Here is a 20357-nt window from a genome sequence, read left to right on the forward strand (position 1 = left end):
GCCTTCTGGCGGTTCCCTCACTGCAAGAAGTAAAGTTACAGGGAACCAGGCAGAGGGCCTTCTCAGTAGTGGTGCCTGCCCACCCACCAGATGTCAAAGAAATAAACAACTTTCTGACTTCTAAAAGACATCTGAAGGCAGCCCTGTTTAGGGAAGCTTTTAATATTTGATGAATTATTGTATTTTAATATTTTGCTGGAAGCCTCCCAGAGTGGCTTGGCAAACCCAGCCAGATGGGAAGGCTATAAACAAACAAACAAACAAACAAACAAACAAACAAATAAATAAATAAACATTGTTATCATCATCATCATCCATGATCTGGAGCATGGAAGGCAGATTGAGGGTGTATGGGTAAAAACTGTAGGAGAGAGCAACAAGCCTGACCTTACTATGGGTGTCTACTATAGACCACCAAGCCAGACTGAAGACTTGGATGATGCCTTCCTAGAACAGATTACCAAACAGTTGAAAAGGAGAGATATAGTAGTCATGGGAGACTTCAGCTTCCCTGATATCTGTTGGAACTCAAACTCTGCCAAAAATGTAAAGCCTTACAAATTCCAGAAGGTGGAAGAAACAACAAGGGCATCTACATTGGACCTGGTCCTCACTAGCAGGAAGGAACTGATTGACAAAGTGGAAGTACTTGGAAACTTGGGAGGAAGTAACCATGTCCTCCTGGGTTTCATGATACAGAGGCAAGAGAAAACTGAGTGTAGTCAGACATGCGCTCTGGACTTTAAGACAGCTAATTTAAGAAGGTTCTAGAACAGATAATTCAACAGTTGGTCTGTGACTACTTAGAAAAGGATGCTGTGATTACTAAGACCAGGCATCCCAAACTCGGCCCTCCAGATGTTTTGGGACTACAACTCTCATCATCCCTAGCTAACAGGACCAGTGGTCTGGGATGATGGGAACTGTAGTCCCAAAACATCTGGAGGGCCGAGTTTGAGGATGCCTGACAAAGACCCAGCATGGGTTTCTCAAAAACAAATCATGCCAAACAAATCTCATTTCTTTTTTCTTTTGATAAAGTTATAAAATTGGTGTAATGGGGAATACTTTGGATGTAGTGAATCTTTATTTAAGTATTTTGAAAAGTCCCCTATGATATTCTTGTGGAGAAGCTGGTAAAATGTGGGCTGGACTACGTAACTGTTAGGTGGATTTGTAGCTGATCGAACCCAAAGAGTGCCCATAGATAAAGGACTTGGAGGAAGGAATTGAGGGGATGCACAGAGACACCAAACTGGGAGGAGTAGCCAGTGCCCCAGAAGAAAGTATGTGTAAAGTATTTGCTATGCTGAAGTTAAACTTTTTGAATTTGACTTCTAATACCTAACAAAACCAGGTAAAAAAACCCAAGTAATTAGTGACTCCAAGCAGTCAACTGGATTGTTTTCTTTCTGGGTTTCATCAAAATTTAGAGACAGAATAAACATTGTAATGCAATTTTGATTTTGATTTCTGATCTCCACAACATGTAGACACTGGTGGTTTTTTCCCAGGGAAAAAAGAGAATTGTTTTTGCGTGCATTCATGGCTACAACTATTCCCCAATTCTGTGTTCCAAGTGGTCATGACTTTTAAAAGGTCAGGGACATGCTGGAGAAGAGCATCTCTCCAGCTGCATAGGTCTGTGTACTCTGTATAAATTCAGCTCTTGATGTGCCTTGTATTTTTCCTTATTCTGTGGTTGCTGAATGTATTATTTCACCAATGTGTTTCATTTTGAAATATATTATTTCAGCACCTTGTGTGCCAGAAAAAAAATTATATCCATAACGCCACCTCATAAATTTGTGAGCCTGCAGATGTTACTCAACCCATACGCTGCTTGTGAGACTTCAGACTGATTAGCAAAGCCCCTTTTCATCTTTAAAAGGATATTAAAAGAGAGGGAGTCCTGGAATTACCATTTATGGTCCAGTAGCATTTTGTTTTTAAGTTGCCTAAACTGAAGCCTTCCTTTGGTGAGCTGCAGCTTTGGAAAGAGTGTGTGTTTCCCAAATCCCTGTCGTATTTCAGTAGACTTAGTCAATACAGTAGTGATCATTATTAAATTATATTCACTATCTTGCAAGATACGCAACTGGGAAGCCTATTCTGCACTAGTGGTTTTCACGTGTGAATCTGGGGGACTCCTGGAAGCTTATCAGGGGGTCCTTCAAATGGAAAATCAGCTGTTGTGAGTAAAAAGTAAAGGTAAAGGACCCCTGGATGGTTAAGTCCAATCAAAGGTGACTATGGGGTTGTGGTGCTCATCTTGTTTTCAGGCCGAGGGAGCCGGCGTTTGTCCACAGACGGTTTTCCGGGTCACGTGGCCAGCATGACTAAACCGCTTCTGGTGCAACGGAACACCGTTTGCCTTCCCACCACAGCGGCATCTATTTATCTACTTGCACTGGCGTGCTTTCGAACTGGGGAGAAGCTGGGACAGAGCAACGGAAGCTCACCCCATCCCACAGATTCGAACTACTGACCTTCACTGGGAGGTTCCTTTGTTGTTAACACAATGGGGTCCAACTAACCTGGCCAATGCCATGCATGAACTTTGCATCCTCCGGCCCATACCCCAGTATCCTGGCCAGGGCTGGGGGTCACCATAGCAGGTGGAGGGGATGGCTGACAGAGCACCTTGGGGCTGTTCCTTTTCTTCACGATCATAACCTTCCTGTTTGCCTGCCTCCTGTTCTACCCAATGAGTATGAACAACCAAACAACTGTGGGTGTGAGAGGGAGTGCCTGGCACTGCCTTCTTACTCACTGTCTCCCTCTGGGAAGCAAATGGCGAGGCAGAGGAGCAACAGAGCCAGCGAGTGGGTAGACTCACTGAGGGGGCCCACTGAGGGTGTCGTGCAAGGCTAGTCACTTACAAGTCATCCAAAAAGAAGAAATGCATCACCCAAAATGGACACATTGGCATTTGCGATTGCTGATTTATAGGTATAGCTGTGAAACAATTACTCTAATTTAAATAGAAGTAGAATGCCTCTCTCCATGCGGTAGTCTCGTAATCTGGGGAACTGGGTTCGCGTCTCCACTCCTCCACATGCAGCTGCTGGGTGACCTTGGGCCAGTCACACTTCTTTGAAGTCTCTCAGCCCCACTCACCTCACAGAGTGTTTGTTGTGGGGGAGGAAGGGAAAGGAGAATGTTAGCCGCTTTGAGACGCCTTAAAGGGAGTGAAAGGCGGGATATCAAATCCAAACTCTTCTTCTTCCATAGTGGAAAAGTCTGGCCAGGGGACTTGGGTGCCTTCACAGTCTGCTGTCCAAGTGTTGATGAGCAACTTCAAGGCCCCTCTAGCCCTCTCCTCTCATGGTTCTTGATCCCTAGACAGAAGAGGACTGAGCAGGCCTTCAGACATAGGACTGTCCTCCAAAATGCCCTTCAAACAGAGGGCGGTCCTCTGTGAGATAGGATACATATCAGGGCTGGCCCAATACATTTTGGCCCCTAAGATGAACCACAAAATGGTGCTCCCTCTGAACCAGGGGAGAAGGGGTGGGAGAAGATCTGCAACAGGAACAGGGGCTGGGCAGAGGAAGATCTACATCAGGATCTGTTGCCCCTGTGAATCCTGCTGCCTGAAGTTGTAGCCTCAGCTGTCTCACAGGTGAGCCAGCCCTGACACATGGCCAGGTTATGTCCTGCCCAGTTTTGGAAGCTAAACTACTGTCACACATTAGCATTCTCAATGCAAGGGTTTTCCAAACTGCATACAGCTCTGTGTTCTTGACTTTGTGACCCGCTTCTCTTGAGGTACTCACTAATATTTCAAAGTGGACTTGCTTGTTTGTTGCAAGGAGTTCTGGAAACCAGAACGAGGACTTGTGAATGTTTGCATTCCCTGCTTTTTATAATATGCAAACTGACTGTGATTATATCAGCTAACTTATGCTTCTGTCTATCCTGGTAGTCCAGTCTGGAGGAACTAAAAAAAAAAAAAAATCAATGGAGAAAACTTGGCTGTTTTCAGAATCAGCTACAAAGACCATCACTGTCACTAGGAAGATTCTCATCTTTCCTGCTTTTCTGTGACGCAAAATGTTTTCCATGGGGCGCAGGGCCATGCCAGCTGGTTACCATGGCAACACACCATAGTTCTTTGTTGAGTTCCACGTTCTAGAACACTGTTCGCCTTGTAATTCCTTAATCGCTACCTCCCAACCTAAAATCGGAAAAACACAGCTGGTTTCCTACAGCCACCCACGTGGGCTGACATTTATACCTGCAGGTTTTAATAGCAGACAGAGGAATTTCACTTTCCAGAGGCACAATATAACCAGGTGTGGGACGGGTTTCCTGTCTGTCTCCCCACACTGACCTTCTTGGCAAGGCGTGAGAGGAAGGAATCCAAGGCCGTGCTTCTGTTCACTTCTTTCATACTTGCTTTAAAGTCTGAGTATGTTAGTTAATCTTCGATATGCAGCATGTAAAATATGTATATCAATGAGGTGTGGCACATGGCATTGGGTTATTTCTGTGCCAAATGGCCTGTTTCTGTTTGGAAATTCCCCTTATCACCAGAAGAGATGGGGATGACTATGTAAACGATCGTCCATCCTTCCTCTTTTCCCTGTGCTTTCCCTCGGGGGGGGGGGCCGCTCTTTAGCACTCTATCGGAGCAAACAGCAATTGGGGCTTTCTCTGGTTTGATGTTTGCTCCCATTTAGCAGTCAGGAGCAGGCCTTCTCTGGGAAAGGAGCAGGGCAATATGAAGATTGCTCGGACCCATGTTTTCTAGGCATGGAACAAGTGGAACTGTGGACTTTTCAAATTTCAGCTGTGCCCTCTGCAATGACAAAATTTGGCACCCTCTCACCTTCCAGTCTAAGTTATTGTTGCAGCACTCCCTGGAGCACCCTATCAACTAGTGTGGGTGAACTGGCTGTGCTCCCCTAAACCCACCTCTATTAACAGCTCCCTTTTGAGTTCAGGAACACACAACTCTGTTGCTGCCGACCCCCTTATTCCTGCTCTAGAACTCCATAGCTCAGCTCCAGCCCTTTCTGGCCCTGCTGTGACCCCACTTTATAGACCAAGTGCTGATCATGGGCAGAGGGAAGGAGGGCCCAAGATGAACACCACCACCATTGGGCTGGAGCCTCAGCAGCTGCCCCAAAGTAAGCAGGGTTTCTTTAGGCCATTTTGATTTTCAGCAGCAGCAACGGAAATTTGCAAAAGTTTGGCCTCATTCAGGTAAATGGCCTCATTCTTTGACTGTAAAGTCCAAGAATCGAGTGGCTTGCCAATTAGCTGTCACTATTCATTATTATTAACACAGTGTTTCTGCGAGCCATATTTAGGGCACTGACTTTTTGAAGAGATTAAGATTACACCTAATAAACCACTTTTGACGACAGGAGAAAAATGTGCCAGGAGTGCATCAGCACCTGTCACTGACACAGCTTCTCTGCCTTTGTGCAGTCACAGTGGCTTGTAAATCGCAACTCCCTGCTGTCAAATGCGCTTGATTTGTGGGGCGTTTGCATTTTGCAAATCCCTTCGCAGAGTGGAGCGGGACAGAAAAGGAGCATAAACTGGTCTGGTTCAATGTCCACCCCCAGGAGCCCAGGGACACAACAGTGGCTCCATAATGGATGGCAACGTCTTAACACATGGTGAACTTACAGTCATTTGTTAGTTTCTGATTTTTCATTTAATGGAGCTGTGAATGTGGCAGATTCAGAGAGGGGTGTCAATATTTTTAAAGTTCTGTATTCCAATGCAGAGGATTGTGTTAAGTGGGACACGTGGCCATTCTCCTTCCATGTCCATGGACAAAGCCGTGTGCCCCACAACACACTATTAAGTTTTGTTTATTAGCGCATTATCTGATGCCTTCTTGAATACGACCTCAGTGTCTAGGAGTACCTTTTACCAGCTTCTGTTGGCAAGACAGCTACGGCAATTTTTGGCTCAATATCAGCTGACTTCTGCTGTCAATGCACTGGTGGCAATCTCTAAATTTCATTACTACAATGCACCCTTTGTGGAGTTGCCATTGAGGCTCACCTGAAGCTGAAGCTACTGCTAAATGTGGAGGCCTGGCTGCTCCCTGAGGCAGAATATCGCTGTCATATACTGTATTTTTTGCTCCATAATACACACTTTTTTCCTCCTAAAAAGTAAGGGGAAATGTCTGTGTGTCTTATGCAGCGAATACTATGGGGAGGAGGGACGGACGGGAGCCATGGCTCCCATCTGTCCCTCCTCCTCAGCTCACTTTAAAACAGCAAAGCAGGACAGGAGCTGCTTACACGGGTGTAAAGCAAGCACAGCGGGAGCAGTGTAATCCCTCCGCCCCTGCGCTTGGCCACCCCATTGGGATGATGCTCATGTGGGCGATGTCCCACATCCCCACAGGTGATGTGCCACCACGCAAGACCCTCCCTCCGCCACTGGTCTTGCGGGGACAGTAGTGCTTTCCTTTGTAGAAGTGTGAAATTTGATGGGCGGCTGTGGTTTCGTCCTTGTGTTGTGTACAAAGGTGTGACTTTAAATGACTTTAAATTGACTTTAAATGGGAATTGAATCAGATTTCTCCCTCATTCCTCCCTCATATGAAAGCCCCCAGAGCTCTCTGCAATGAACAAAAATGAAGAAAGTGCAACTTCTTTTGGCTTTATTAAAATAATTGTGTAGCGCCAAACCATACAGTCCTTAGATCTAAGGGACTCAATGTGGAAAGCTCATATATTTCCATTGCCTGCCCCCCTTACTAGGGGATAAAGTCTCTCTTCATTTTACACTGTTCACTTTACATGGTTGAAATATTATGATATACCGGTAGTTTATTAAATAGTTTAGTACAGTGGTACCTCGGGTTATAGAAACTTCAGGTTACAGACACTTCAGGTTACAGACTCTGCTAACCCAGAAATAGTACCTTGGGTTAAGAACTTTGTTTCAGGATGATAACAGAAATCACACGGCGGCAGCAGCGGGAGGCCCCATTACTTAAGTGGTACCTCAGGTTAAGAACAGTTTCAGGTTAAGAACGGACCTCCAGAACGAATTAAGTTCTTAACCAGAGGTACCACTGTACATTTGATTCAGAATATATTTTTTCTTGTTTTCCTCCTCTAAAAACTATGTGTGTCTTATGAGCGAAAAATACGGTATATGATGCTACTGCTGAAATATTTGCACTTGCTGCCAATGAGCTCCCAGGCTGGGTTCAAGGTGCAGGTATTGGTGTACAAAGCCCTGTAGAGCTTGGGATCCTACAGACATAGGTTCAGTGATTAAACTAAGCCATCTCCCTGACCAGTGGGGATGAGGAGGTGTTAATGAATCAGGACCAATTTTGTAGCGTTTCAAGAAAAGTCAAGGGGCCTCAGCAATGAAACCCCAAGCACCTGCCATTTTGAATCAAAGTTCTGATCATAAATAATTTCAAGAAAGGATATACAAAAACAACATGTTTGTTTCTCATATGGAAGATGAGTGGGGGAAATTGCTAAGTACAAAACCCTGTTGGGCCCGCACGATACTTCGGTTCCAAGATATGTTTAAGGCAATGACTTTTCCTTTGAATTTTTTGGTGTATTGAGGTTCTCTTGGGAACAAGTAGTATCATTTTAGACATTCTTTCATGTCCTGTTAAATTGGCAGGGCCGGAGTATCCATCGCAGCTGCCAGCCATAGAAGTCAACTTTGTGCCCCCACCTTACAGGTAAGGACTTGAATAAAAATTGCATATGTTTTACTTGTTTGGGGAATATATTTTCCTAGCAATACCCACAAAGGCAACATTTATGCAAGCAGGATATCAGAAGGAGACTGCTGGTCCCTCTGGGTGTCATCGGTTTGGATTCTCAAATGCTTGCAAGTTATGGTAACATTTTAATTAGTATTTTAGAGTTACCATTTTCCACTTGGCAAAAGGATTACAGTAGGCCTTTCATATATCCTACTCATTATGTCTTATTAGAACCAGGCAAGTCAACATAAAACTTGCTTCCCCCAGGTATCCCCATTGGCTAATAGCTATCGACCAAGGAATTTCTCTTTTATTATATTTGTATGCCTGACATATTTTTGTAGTATGTTAATAAGCATATATAAATGCCTGAATAAATGCACCGTGGAGAATACAGGATATTCTTTCCTCTTTATGGCTTGGGTGAATGAAAGCCCATCTCTGCTATTGCCTCTGCTGCTTGGGAAGTGATGCAGTCTTCCCATGATACTGAGAAGGGCTGGGAAGCCTAAAGGTCGCCTGGGAGATGCCACTGACTGTGGTCTAAGCTCCTGGGAAGCCAGGGCTGGCAGAGGAAGTAGCCATAAAAGGGCTCATAATGCACACCAGCTCCAGCCTTTCAACCTTATCTCAGTGGAACTGGAAGGAGCCATCTTTGTAATGATCCGTGCACTGCTAAGGTACAGAGGTGGAGCTAGCTGCTCTGGCACCTGGAGTGATGCACACACTATGCACCTGGGGGCAGGGCGAGCGACCCACGGGGGTGGGGTGGCCAGCACAGGGGCAGCGCCGCCCGCGGCAAGTGTCCCAGAGAGGCGACACAGCAATGCCATCCCCCTCAGGGATGACACCCAGAGCGAACCACACACCCCGCACCCCCTTCCTCCGCCAGTGCTAAGGTAGCAACATGATTTACCCTCAGCAGTTCATAAATGAATTCTGCAAAGAGGATAAAAACTCTTTAGGAAGAAAGGCGAGGTGAAGATAATTCCTTTTAGTACTGTATTTCCAAAGCAGGAACCCAGCCCAGGGTATCAACTGGATGACAGAGAGCAAAGTTTGTGAGAGTATTGCCATGATATGGAGACTGCTGAGGTGCTGTTCAAATTATTTGAATCTGGAGCAGTTATTGGATAGATATTATTATTATTATTATTATTATTATTATTATTATTATTATTATATCTTAATCTAGAACCTTTTCCCCCCCTGTATTTTCCCGGAAAGAACTGAGCCAAACGCTGATGACAAAAGATGATCTGTTAAATTAAAAACAAGCGACTCACCCAGTAAGCAAGGCCTCTATGCTGTGGACTTCCTAGTTGGTTGAGCACTATTAGAAATGAGAAATGACATTTGTCTAATTGTGTCAATTTCTGACTATAACTGCGCTCTATGAGCTTTATTTGACCTGTGGTTCCAAAGAAGGTGTAATAGTAACTCATTTTAAAAATAACACCTTCTATCCAAAAGCCTGTCAATCAAATATTTTGAGAAAATAAACCTATAATTGCTTCATTGTAACAGGCCAGGCCCCGGACAAAAAGAGAGACTGGTTTATAAAGTGTTTTGGACTTGTTGAAGAAAACACTCATCAAACTCCCATAAATCTCTTTCCATCTGCATTCCTTTCCCTTTTCATCAGTAAACCTAAGTGTGGAATAACAATTAGTATTTGCGTACTTATCGAACTCTTATAACAACTTTTCTGTTGCAGCTGTTAATTTAAAAAAAAGGATTTCAACATACTGTAATGTGATAACTACTTTGAACATGAAGATAGATGGTATTTCTACTGAAGCCACCATTCTCTTTGAAGTTCATATATCAGCCATACACCTTTATACATTTTCAAGGTCAGGAGGAAAAATGGAAAGTAGATTTTAATGGCATACCTGTCTTTAAAACCAGGATATTGGAATGCAAAGGGGCATATAACCTCAGGGAATGATGTGCACTTGAATTTAATGTTTCAAATCTGAACATCACCTTAACTAGGCAGCCATTTTCACAAGGGAGTTGGGGAAAGAAATAGCCAAACGTATTTTTTATGTGAGATATGCCTTGATGACTAAGATGCCATAATGAAATTTGGTGTGTACATTCAGGATACTATTCAACATCTCAGGTTTAACTCTGGCACCAATTTTCACAGTAGGAAAGAAAAAAATCCAAATACATGGGATCTTAAGACCTTTAAATCACCAATTTTTACTAGTATTTTTAGCCTGTGGTTGAAACATGCAATATCCTCCTAAGACTCTGACCGGAATAAGATAAAAAATCCAAATTGATCAGAATAATGTTCAGGAGACATGACTTACCCATGACTTTGATGCACTCAGTTTTTTGTGCACTATTTTGCATGGCATGGTTCCATTGCAATTACTTTTCAAAAATATGTAAGCCTCAACTGCCTTCTCCAATTGTTGTGGAAGGTCCTTTGATCCTTCTAGGCAAAGAAGTCTGGAAAGTCTTTTTTTTCTCAGTCGGAGATGGAGATGATGTAAACATGCATGACTTGGCAATATCACGTGGCTCTTCTTTTTCATAATTATAAGAGGCAGTGGGAGTTGGATCTGGCACAGTAAACTAATCAATCTAGCATGGAATATGGCCTCACCTCAGCATTTGTAATGATCTGTGTTTTTAACTCTTTGCATAATAATTAAACACTCGTGTGAATTTGCACTTTTGAATAAATTCCATCAACTACACTGATTATTCCCATTCCTTCCATAATGCAGCAATCCAACAAACCACAAAGCACCCTCAATGCAAACCTGGGATTCACTTTTATATGAATGTATGGAACCATCAACACAAATAAAATAAATTGTGTCCTCCCTAAAAGAGGGCATGTGTTATGGTGAGACCTGGAGACTGACCTCCTGGTTGTGGGTGGGTCCATTGGACAGCCACAACACCCAATTGGTAGGTCTCTCGTTGCTGGGTTTAATCTGGCCAATGGGGTGCAGTCTAAATGGATTGAGGGACCTATATATACCCATGCACGTGACCCAGAGCTTCTTCTTTTGGCTTGTGCATCGGAACACCCGCCCACCTCTCCCTATATTTAGGGCATTTTGCGCTTGACCTTGCTATGCCGTCGTGTGTCGTCTGTCATTGGGACAGGGGCACGGCAGGAATTTTCCCCACTTGTTGCCATTTGGCCTGCCACGTAGCAAATTGTCACAACTTGTAAGGTTGCGGATAGGCTCTGGTTCAGGTGATAGGGATGGGAGAACGCTCTTGCCATCCCTATGTGAAGGGTATTCTGTTACAGGAATCCAGGGACTCAACTTGGTTTGGTCAACCCCTGAAAAAGGGTTGTGCCCGTGCCTGAGTCCAGGGGAGCTTTTCACCTACCTCAGGTGTTCACCCTTGGCTGACCTATGATAGAGCTCTGGGTCAGCGCCACCTGCAAGAGTGTATGGAGCTAGTCAAACCAGAGCTTATGCAACCACTCACTTTTCTGTAATCAATAAAGTTGTGGCCTAAATTCTGCCAAAAACCAAAACTAAAATTTGAGTCAAGTGTGTATTTATATAGGGGGGGGGAGGTCTCTGGGTCTGAACACACAAAGGAGGGCATTAAGCTTCTTGTTTTTCTCAAGGATTATTCCTAAGGTTGTTCCTAAGCTGTGGGGCTGGTGTCGGGAAGAGAGCCCGGCAGATTTGCTCCACCACGTGCCGCACCAGCATTGTTTCTGAAAGCTTTATAAAACTCTCAGAGGATAAAACCACCCTGTAAAATAATAATAATAATAGTAATAATAATAGTTCACTGGTGGCAGTTTTATTTTCAACTTAATTGGACCACAGCATATCCTGAATTTTATGTAAATTCCAAGTATTGGCTTTCATATTGAGTTGACAATAGAGAGGAACTCTTTTCAGAGTTTTCTTAATTCTTCAGTCTTAAAAATCACAGGAGAAGCTGGGCGCAAACCAACAGAAAGCAGTTGGCACTAGGTTCCATTGAAGCTGCAAGTGTTCTTGGCTGGATCCAGGCTTAAAGGGGGCCCCTCGCAGGTCAGTGATGGCAGCAGTGAACACCTGTAAGTTAGAAAGTTGAAATTCCCATGCTTCCTTAGAAAGCCTGACATAACATTGCTCCAGAGTAATGTAAAAGGGCAGACAGTGGGTCCTGCTAGTCAGGGCAGCCCATTTCATTTTGCAGCCTGAAGCAAAACAAGAAGGTGTTGGCATCCCCACCCTGGCTGAAGCCTTGCTTACAAGCTGCAGCTTCCGGTGAGGTCTGCAAGATCTCACTGCCACTTCTTCTTGCTTCTCCAGCACCGGTGACAGGCAGGAAGAACAACCACCCAAGCATGGCCAACGTGAGGAGAAGTAGCAGCACTGATGAGGTGTCACAAGAGTTCTGTGAGAAAAAGCCACATCTCATTTCTCAGCGGCAATGGCAGCGACAGGCGGGGCTGGGGATTCCAACGTTCGACGTGGCTGCCTCCGTCAGCCTTGTGGTGAGGCTGTCCCTGCTGTGGGTTCCAGGCAGAGATCCAAGGTTGCCAGAGGTGATGCTGGCCCTGAATGGGATAGGATTTTGTCATGGCTAAGTAAATTCCACTGACTTCAACTGGATTTAGTTGTTTTTTTTAAATAAATTTTTATTGAAGTTTCCACAAATTTTTATCACAACAAAGAAAAAACACAATAACAAACAGAAAAGAAAAAAGACAAAATAGAGAATACAAACAGAAAACACGTATAGATTCAATTTTTACTTTCTTATAGCTTACTTTCCCGACTTCCTCATACCTCCCCTTTCTGTATTCTAGTTTCTGATTAATTTGTCAGCAAATCCTTCCCTTACTTTTAGTTTAATTTTAATGTTATTCATTTTCTTTAAATTATCCCTTACCGCTATTAACTCCTTATTTTATAATCCAGCGTCATCAACTGGATTTAGTTATCCCTAACTATTCTTAAGGAAATCAGACCTGAGTGCTCACTGGAAGGACAGATCCTGAAGCTGAGACTCCAATACTTTGGCCACCTCATGAGAAGAGAAGACTCCCTGGAAAAGACCCTGATGTTGGGAAAGATGGAGGGCACAAGGAGAAGGGGACGACAGAGGACGAGATGGTTGGACAGTGTTCTCGAAGCTACCAGCATGAGTTTGATCAAACTGCGGGAGGCAGTGAAAGACAGGAGTGCCTGGCATGCTCTGGTCCAGGGGGTCACGAAGAGTCGGACATGACTAAACGACTAAACAACAAACAGGAATTCTTTGGATTGTAAGCTCCCTGGGGTAGAGACCGTCTCTCTTGTCCTCCAGGATTTTTTCGCTCTATAACACGCACCCATATTTTTCGCTCTATAACACGCACCCGACCATAACACACACATAGTTTTTAGAGGAGGAAAACAAGAAAAAAAAATATTCTAAACGAAACAGTGGATGTATGACATGTGATCTGACGGTGAGTTTGAGGTAGCCCAATGCAAAAATCCTGAGGATCCATGTGGATCCATGCTTTGTAACCACGTTTTTGCACCACTGTGGCCTGAGGCAACAGTGGGTGCGTGATTTTTTTTGGTGCAAGCTGTAGCCATGGACATGCTATGTGATCTGATGGTGAATTTGGGCTGACCCAGTGCAAAAATCCTGAGGATCCATGTGGATCCGTGCTTTGTAACCACGTTTTAAGTGGGGAGGGAAGGAAAAGCACTCAAGGGACAAGGAACACGTGTGGGGTGGGTGGAGAAGGATGCTGTTAATAATGCAGAAGAGGGGTATAAGAGGAGAAGCAAGCAGGCTCTGCTTCTCTCCCTCCTCCCCGGCTCGCTGAAAAACTTTGCTGCTATTTAGCCAGCTGAGTGGGGAGGAGAGAGGGACAGAGAGCCTGCTTGCTTTAAAGGAACCAACCGGACAGGAGCCGCTTTAAAGCAAGCAGGCTCTCGGAAGACACAAGATTTACCCACCCGGGAAGAATGGCAGATGAAAGTGATGGACTATATGGAACTGGCGGAGATGACTGGCAGAAACCGAGACCAAGGTGAAGAGTTGGTGGAAGAAGATTGCAGAAAATTTAAAGTTTATCTACAGAAACATTGTAAAATTCAGGAATGTTAGAAGGATGTTGGAATGAAGTAATGTGGTATTAGCAGAAATGATATAAAAGATTAGGTAAAAATTGATTTTTTAACTTTTGAAAGACGAGAATGTAAAATTATACTACATTAGGATAAACTATTAGGATAAAAACCAAGCTGGAAAGGATTTGCTGGAATATTTAATTGAACTAGAATACAAAAACGGAGGTGTGAGGAGGTCAGGGAAATAAGTAAATGAAAGATAAGACATGGAAAGAGGGAAATGTTTTTAATTGCTTTTACTTTTCTGTATTTTGTATTCTTTGTTTTTTTGTTTTTTTCTCATTTTTTCTTTCTCATTTTTGTAACTTTTTTGAAACTTCAATAAATATTATTATAAATAATAATAATAAAGCAAGCAGGCTCTCTGTCCCTCTCTCCTCCCCACTCAGCGGCTCTTCTCCTGCTTTGCTGTTTCAAAGCGAGCCACGGAGGAGGGAAGGAAGGGGAACCATGGATCCTCTGCTCACGACTGCAGCAGATCCCCCCCGCCACCCGTAGGCATTCCCTCCATAACACGTACAGACATTTCCCCTTACTTTCTGGGAGGAAAAAAGTGAGTGTTGTGGTGAAAAAAATATGGTATATTGCTGTTGTGCATATGCTACTACTAAGAACAACTGACACCTCAATTCTAAGCAGGTTAGGCACGAAGTGAGGCTCACAGATCTTAGGCGGAGATCACTTCTAAGTCAGTGGCATTAGTCAGATTGAAATGCTGCCTTTGCTTCTGTGAACTTTGTTATTGCCATGCCTTTTTATTTTGGCTACTTCTGCACGTGCATAGCAAAGGAAATTTCTTTAAAACCACAATGACAAAAAGAAAGCAGCTTCACCATCTGCCCCTGTATTTACTGACAGGTGCTAATTGGCATAAACAAAGGGATTCCATAATCAACATTTTGCTCCATTGAGCCAGGCTCTGTATTCAACTGCAAAATGAAAGTTCTTTGAACTTCACCAGTTGATTGAGAACTGGAGTTTGGCGGAATATCAAATGCTTAGCTTTGTATCAAGGCTTAAAAGTGAAACTACTTGTTAACTGTCGGGCTGGGAAGGGGTGTAACAGCTTGCCATTATAATAAGCTTTGATTGGAAGTGAAAAGAATTTTAGTAGTGGTATGTATTTCAAGCACTTATTTTTTTCTTTTAGCATTTACTGGCCAATGCATCATAAAGGACAGAAAACCTAGAAAATGTGAAGTTATTCAGGCACAGGCTGAGCTGTTTTTAGTGGCTCTCCTCTACCCTCTGACAAGAAGGTTAATTTTACAGGATGGAAGTTCCTATGGTGTCATGAGCCATAATGCTCTGGCTCAATCCTGCCCACTTTTATTTGGAAATAAGTCCCACTTACACTCCAGTTTCTCTTGTCTACTCAGATTGATATCCTAGGCTTAGTGCACCTGCATTTTCAGCAAAACATTTGACAAAGTCTCCAATGATATCATTTCTTTTTTGGAGGGGTCCACTGTATTATTTTTTAAAAAATACAAACAACATCAAACATGCTGATAGAAAAGTGGGAAAGGAAAACTAGAGGGAGGAAAGGGAAGAAAAGGGAAAATAATACCATACATTAATTTGTGTGATACATCTTTTGTAATCACAATCACAATCCATCAAGAAATCACTTTATCCGAACCTTCTAAGCTATATCCTCTCCACAAACTTAAATGGATCATCGGGGTCCTATGTTCCGTCGTATTAATGTATATCGAAACTTGGTCGAATTGCTGTTATTAAGATGAATGTACTGCCGAGAATGCTGTTCTTGTTTCAATCATTGCAAATTATTGACAAGATGGACTGTTTCAAGAAGTGGCAAAGAGACATATCTAGATTTGTCTGGCAGGGCAAAAAGCCTAGAATAAATTTTAAGATACTCACTGATGCTAAAGACAGAGGGGGGTTTGCCCTGCCAGATCTTAAACTCTATTATGAATCAGCAGCTTTTTGCTGGTTGAAGGAATGGCTACTTCTTGAAAATACAGATATCTTAGATCTTGAAGGTTATGATAATGTATTCGGGTGGCATGTATACTTGTGGTATGGCAAGGTTAAAGCACATAAGGCATTTAAAAACCATATTGTCAGGAAAGCATTGTTTAATGTCTGGATAAGATATAAAGACTTTTTGGAGAGTAAAACCCCAAGGTGGCTATCACCTATGGAAGCGAAAGCTTTGAAAAAACTTAATATGGAGGCCAAATGGCCAAAATACTGGGAAATTTTGGAACAGGAAGGTGACAAACTGAAATTGCAGAGTTATGGGAAACTTAAAGAGAAGGTGCGAGACTGGTTACACTACTTTCAAATAAGAGAGGTTTACAACTCGAAACTTCAGACCAAATAGCCCTAATTACTCCCCTAGTTACTTTTCTTTGATATGTGAGGCACTCAAAAAGACCTATATCCCAGACTCTATGAAACCAATAATCAATCAAGGGAGGTGAGCAAAATTTCCATTGACCGGCTATTGGCATTCTTGCTACTGCTAGTAATAGAACGACCAGCATCTTATGAGATACTCTGGCATTTCTATTGCTTTCTATTGAAAGCAAGGCCAAGACTGGATCTTCTGTTAGTGATTGATCTATGATTTGAGAGATAATGATAAAAACCTTTATCCAAAAACTATATAAAGCTTCACATTTCCACCACATATACATATAATGTCCAATAGTATTACAGCCTTGACAGCGAAGTGGAGAGAGATTTGTATTGATTTTGGAAAAGTGCACCAAATACTACCTAAGTATCATTTTGAGAGCTGATTCTTAAATCCTAGGCGATAATAGTTTTAATGGAGACTTTACCCAAATGAGATCCCATTTATGTCAATCAATCTGACATTTAAGGTCACCGTCCCAGGAGGTCCTAAAACCCTGGGAGGAGCCTATTTGATACCAAGCTTTTAGATATTTGAACAATTAAGGGTTCAAAAGTAGTTAGAGAACATAAACCCCATACAAGCAAATGCAGTAATTTGGATTTTTTGAATCTATGTATGTGGTATATTTCCATTTTTTTCCCTTTAGGGAAATGGGACATCCTTGTTGATAAGCTGGGCTGCATGATATTGCTGTTCAAAGCTAGTTGAACAAAGTTACCCAAGTAGTGTAGAGTTGTAGAATTCTACAATAGAATTGTAGAATAGAATTCTAGAACTCTACAATAGAATTGTAGAGTTGGAAGAGACAAGAGTCATCTGGTCCAAACCCCTTGCAAGCGAGGAGCCCAATGTGGGGCTCAAACACACGACCCTGAGTTTAAGAGTCTCATGCTCTACTGACTAGGGCTGTGCTCCGGGTTGGGCTGAGTCCTGAGCAAAGTCAGGCATGTTCAGAGGGGCTGACGGTTTGGATGAATCACATCCACACAGCCATGGATCGCTGTGAGTTTAGTTGGATTGGCCTAGAGCAGGGGTGGACGACTCCAAAGAGACTGTGTTCTACTTACAGAATTAGAAACTAGCAGTGATCTACTCTCATTTTAGGGGGTTCAGGTCAAAGAAGTTGTTGAGCTTTTTTTTAGGGAGGAGAAAAGCAGGGCAAGGGGGCGCTAAGAAAAGGGACCCAGCTAAGAAAAGGGACCCAGCAATTAACCGCAATCTACAAAAACCTCCCTGGGATCTACCAGTAGATTGTGGTCGACCTGTTGGACATCCCTGGCCTAGAGCAATCCATGGCTGCTAGGAGGTAGGACTTCAGGCAGGATGGAGAGGGAGGCAGGCAGGAAAACCACACAAAAAAGCAGAAGAACACAAGGGGAACCGGATTTGCTGATATGTGATTGAATCTCACCCGAATGTAGCAAAAGTCTAAAGGAAACTAAGGTTTCTTGGCCAACCTGCAAACATTACAGTTAAGCTGCACCTCCTGTCAGCTCTATAGCAGCATTGGCTGGCTAGAGGCAGATGGAAGTCTTTTGTTGCAGGCAATCTGATGAAGGCAATATTGCCTGTGGTTCTGCACATTAAACCTACTGTCAGCTCTGGTAAATGTGTTTTGCTTTCAATTAAGACAACAATGGAACAAAAGAAATGAGCCCCGGTCAATAAGAGGCAATGGTCCCTTTATCATTTCCATACTGAAGTCTCTCAAAAACTGCTGCCTATTTCCACACAATGTTTAGAGCCATTTCAGACTCTCACAGACTCCAGGGGCTTCTCTCCTTTAAGGAATGGAAGAAGACCAGATTGTAAAGTGATAGACGACTAACCCAGAAAATTATTGTCTTAATCCATAGCCTGCAGATAATAATTGGAAACTTGGAGTGTGGCAAACTGACTGGATATCCTGGAGGCAAAATATGGAAATCATTATTGTCAAACCCCAAACATGATACATTTTGTGTGTGTTTTTGTTTAAAATTTATGAAAATTGGTGTTGTGTGGCAAACCAAAAATGACAGAGTAGAATCTTGAGATTCATATCTGAGATTACTGACTCTGTCTTTCTCAACTGCATAGGACACCATCTGTTGTTTCTTCTCTGAATATTCTCCTATCATTTTTTCCTCCTCTTGCATGAATATCCTAAATCAATTCCATTGTTAGATGGTGATGGAGAAATTCATTTAATCAAATGGCTTTTAAGGTAGGAACAATGGGGGGATGCACACACTGAAAAACAGGAATCAATTGCTAAAAATAGAGAAAGAGTTAAGATTATGTAAAAAATAAACAAAAGGAACACTTTCTTGCCTGCAATAATAACAGGATTCCTTCTCCTGACTGAAGGCATACTTTTTCTAATAGATTTATAGAACAGCAAATGAATAGGCTCTTCATGTCCTGGCCTTTTCTTTTCATTTTAGCCTCCTTTCATTTTAGAACATTTTCTCCTGATCCCAATGAACATCTTGACTCTAGCTGTTTGTACTGAATTCTATGGATGCAGATGAAAAGAACCAGCTGTTATAATTAATGTTCTTGTCCCTATTGTTTGCTTTTCTACTGTAGTTTCAGACTGGAGGTGAGAGGCCTTTGTGCTGGACACTGAGCAAACATAAGGGAATGGAAGGAGAAGTCAGCACAGATAGGTCAGTTTTCAGCTAGGTTACATGAGAGATGTCCAGCTCTGGGGTCATAAAACTGCTGCAAACATACTCTCAGAATGCCCCTTCCACTCTATGATTTCACCAAAGGGGAGCAGTCATTTTCCATCTTCTGGCATCAACTCTGCTCACAGAAGTAGACCATTCATATAGCAGCATTTGCCGTGGGTAGTCAGCTGCAGAAAAATCTGCATTGACTCTTTGAGTCAACTCACAAACTGGTGGCTGTCCAAGGTTAGTCCACAACAGGAGCACTACCACAATGCAAATATATGGTAAAACGTTAATAAATGAGTCCCCAAATGTATATTTGGGTTAAAAGTGGGTCCTGGGTCTGCAAAAGTTGAAGATACCCTGCTTTTCTAGGGTTTTATATTGTACATCACAGCAGGTCCCCCACCACAGTCAGTCACCTTCCAATGCAGAGAATAACAAGGTAAAGGCACAGCTCAATATGCTCATCCCTCGCCTTTCTGTTGATTTAATCCAGAAGACAAACACTGAAACAGGGCTTGCTATGTTCTCCTGTTTTGCAGAAACGCTGTAACTCATCTATGTCTAATATAACAGTGATGCTGACCAGATACGTCACAGCCTTTTAGGAACAGTCGATAGATAAAGAATTCCACAGCAGTGGAGTTGAAACAAAATTGTCACAAGAAAGCTTGTCTCCATATGTGTTTTCTTTCCATCTATTTTCTGCCACTTTATCCTGCCAGAATTATCAGCGGCGGAAACTCTAAGGAGTTAATAAGTTAATGACTTGGTCATTGGGATCAAGAACTGGAAGACCCTGGACTAAAGTTGTCCACCCTGAGAAGTACCAGCCACCCCCCCTAGTTGCCAACCCAGAGGGAAGAACAGTGTATGTAGAATGTGGTTGCTCTGGCGACATGACTTGTGGGCTGTTTGCTTCGCAGTGCAAATGAACCACCACTGGCCAAACACCTCAGAGCATGACAGCTATGATGCTTTTCAGTGAAGTTAGTTTGCAGGCTCAACTGCGAGAGGCTTAATGCTGCAGTCATCTGTGAACCAGCCAGATAAGTCTGAATTGAAAGCGAACTGGCATCATCAAAAGTGATACAAAGATAAATAGGATAATGTTATAGCAGTGTATTTCAGAGGGTGGGGATTTTAATTAGTAAGAGCCCACCATTCTATTCAGTTTCAGGTTGTCTCTGGAGTCTCTTAATGTTTTCACTCTGATGGTTTTAAAATCTGCTTGGTTATCCTTCTACACGGAAAAACTGCTTCTATCTGCAAGCTGTCTGAGTGACCCCAATTTTGAATGAGGGACTAATACCTAACCTCAGTCAAGGTGGCAAAATTTGATTTTCTCTCTTCTAAATTGTATCAAGGCATCAGATGTCAACACAGGTTATAAGGTTTAAAATTCTGCTGTGTGTTCTCCCCTTTTTTCTTCGGCTTGTGCCCTCTGATCAGCAGCGCTGCCCTCTGGG

The 20357-nt window shown here is 42.9% G+C and overlaps 1 protein-coding gene across 1 annotated transcript; it reads left to right on the forward strand.

The window, feature by feature from the left end:
- Positions 1–1237: 1237 nt before the first annotated feature.
- Positions 1238–9065, forward strand: LOC309370617 (uncharacterized protein; the record flags this gene model as incomplete). Its single annotated transcript, XM_081912535.1, has 5 exons — positions 1238–1286; positions 4139–4298; positions 4933–5135; positions 7630–7690; positions 8945–9065. The coding sequence occupies 5 exons, from the start codon at positions 1238–1240 to the stop codon at positions 8973–8975; spliced, it is 504 nt and encodes a 167-aa protein (XP_081768661.1). The 3' UTR covers positions 8976–9065.
- Positions 9066–20357: the final 11292 nt, after the last annotated feature.

This window comes from Podarcis melisellensis (genome assembly GCF_964234715.1).
Source record: "Podarcis melisellensis genome assembly, chromosome: 5".
Classification (NCBI taxonomy): Eukaryota; Metazoa; Chordata; class Lepidosauria; order Squamata; family Lacertidae; genus Podarcis; species Podarcis melisellensis.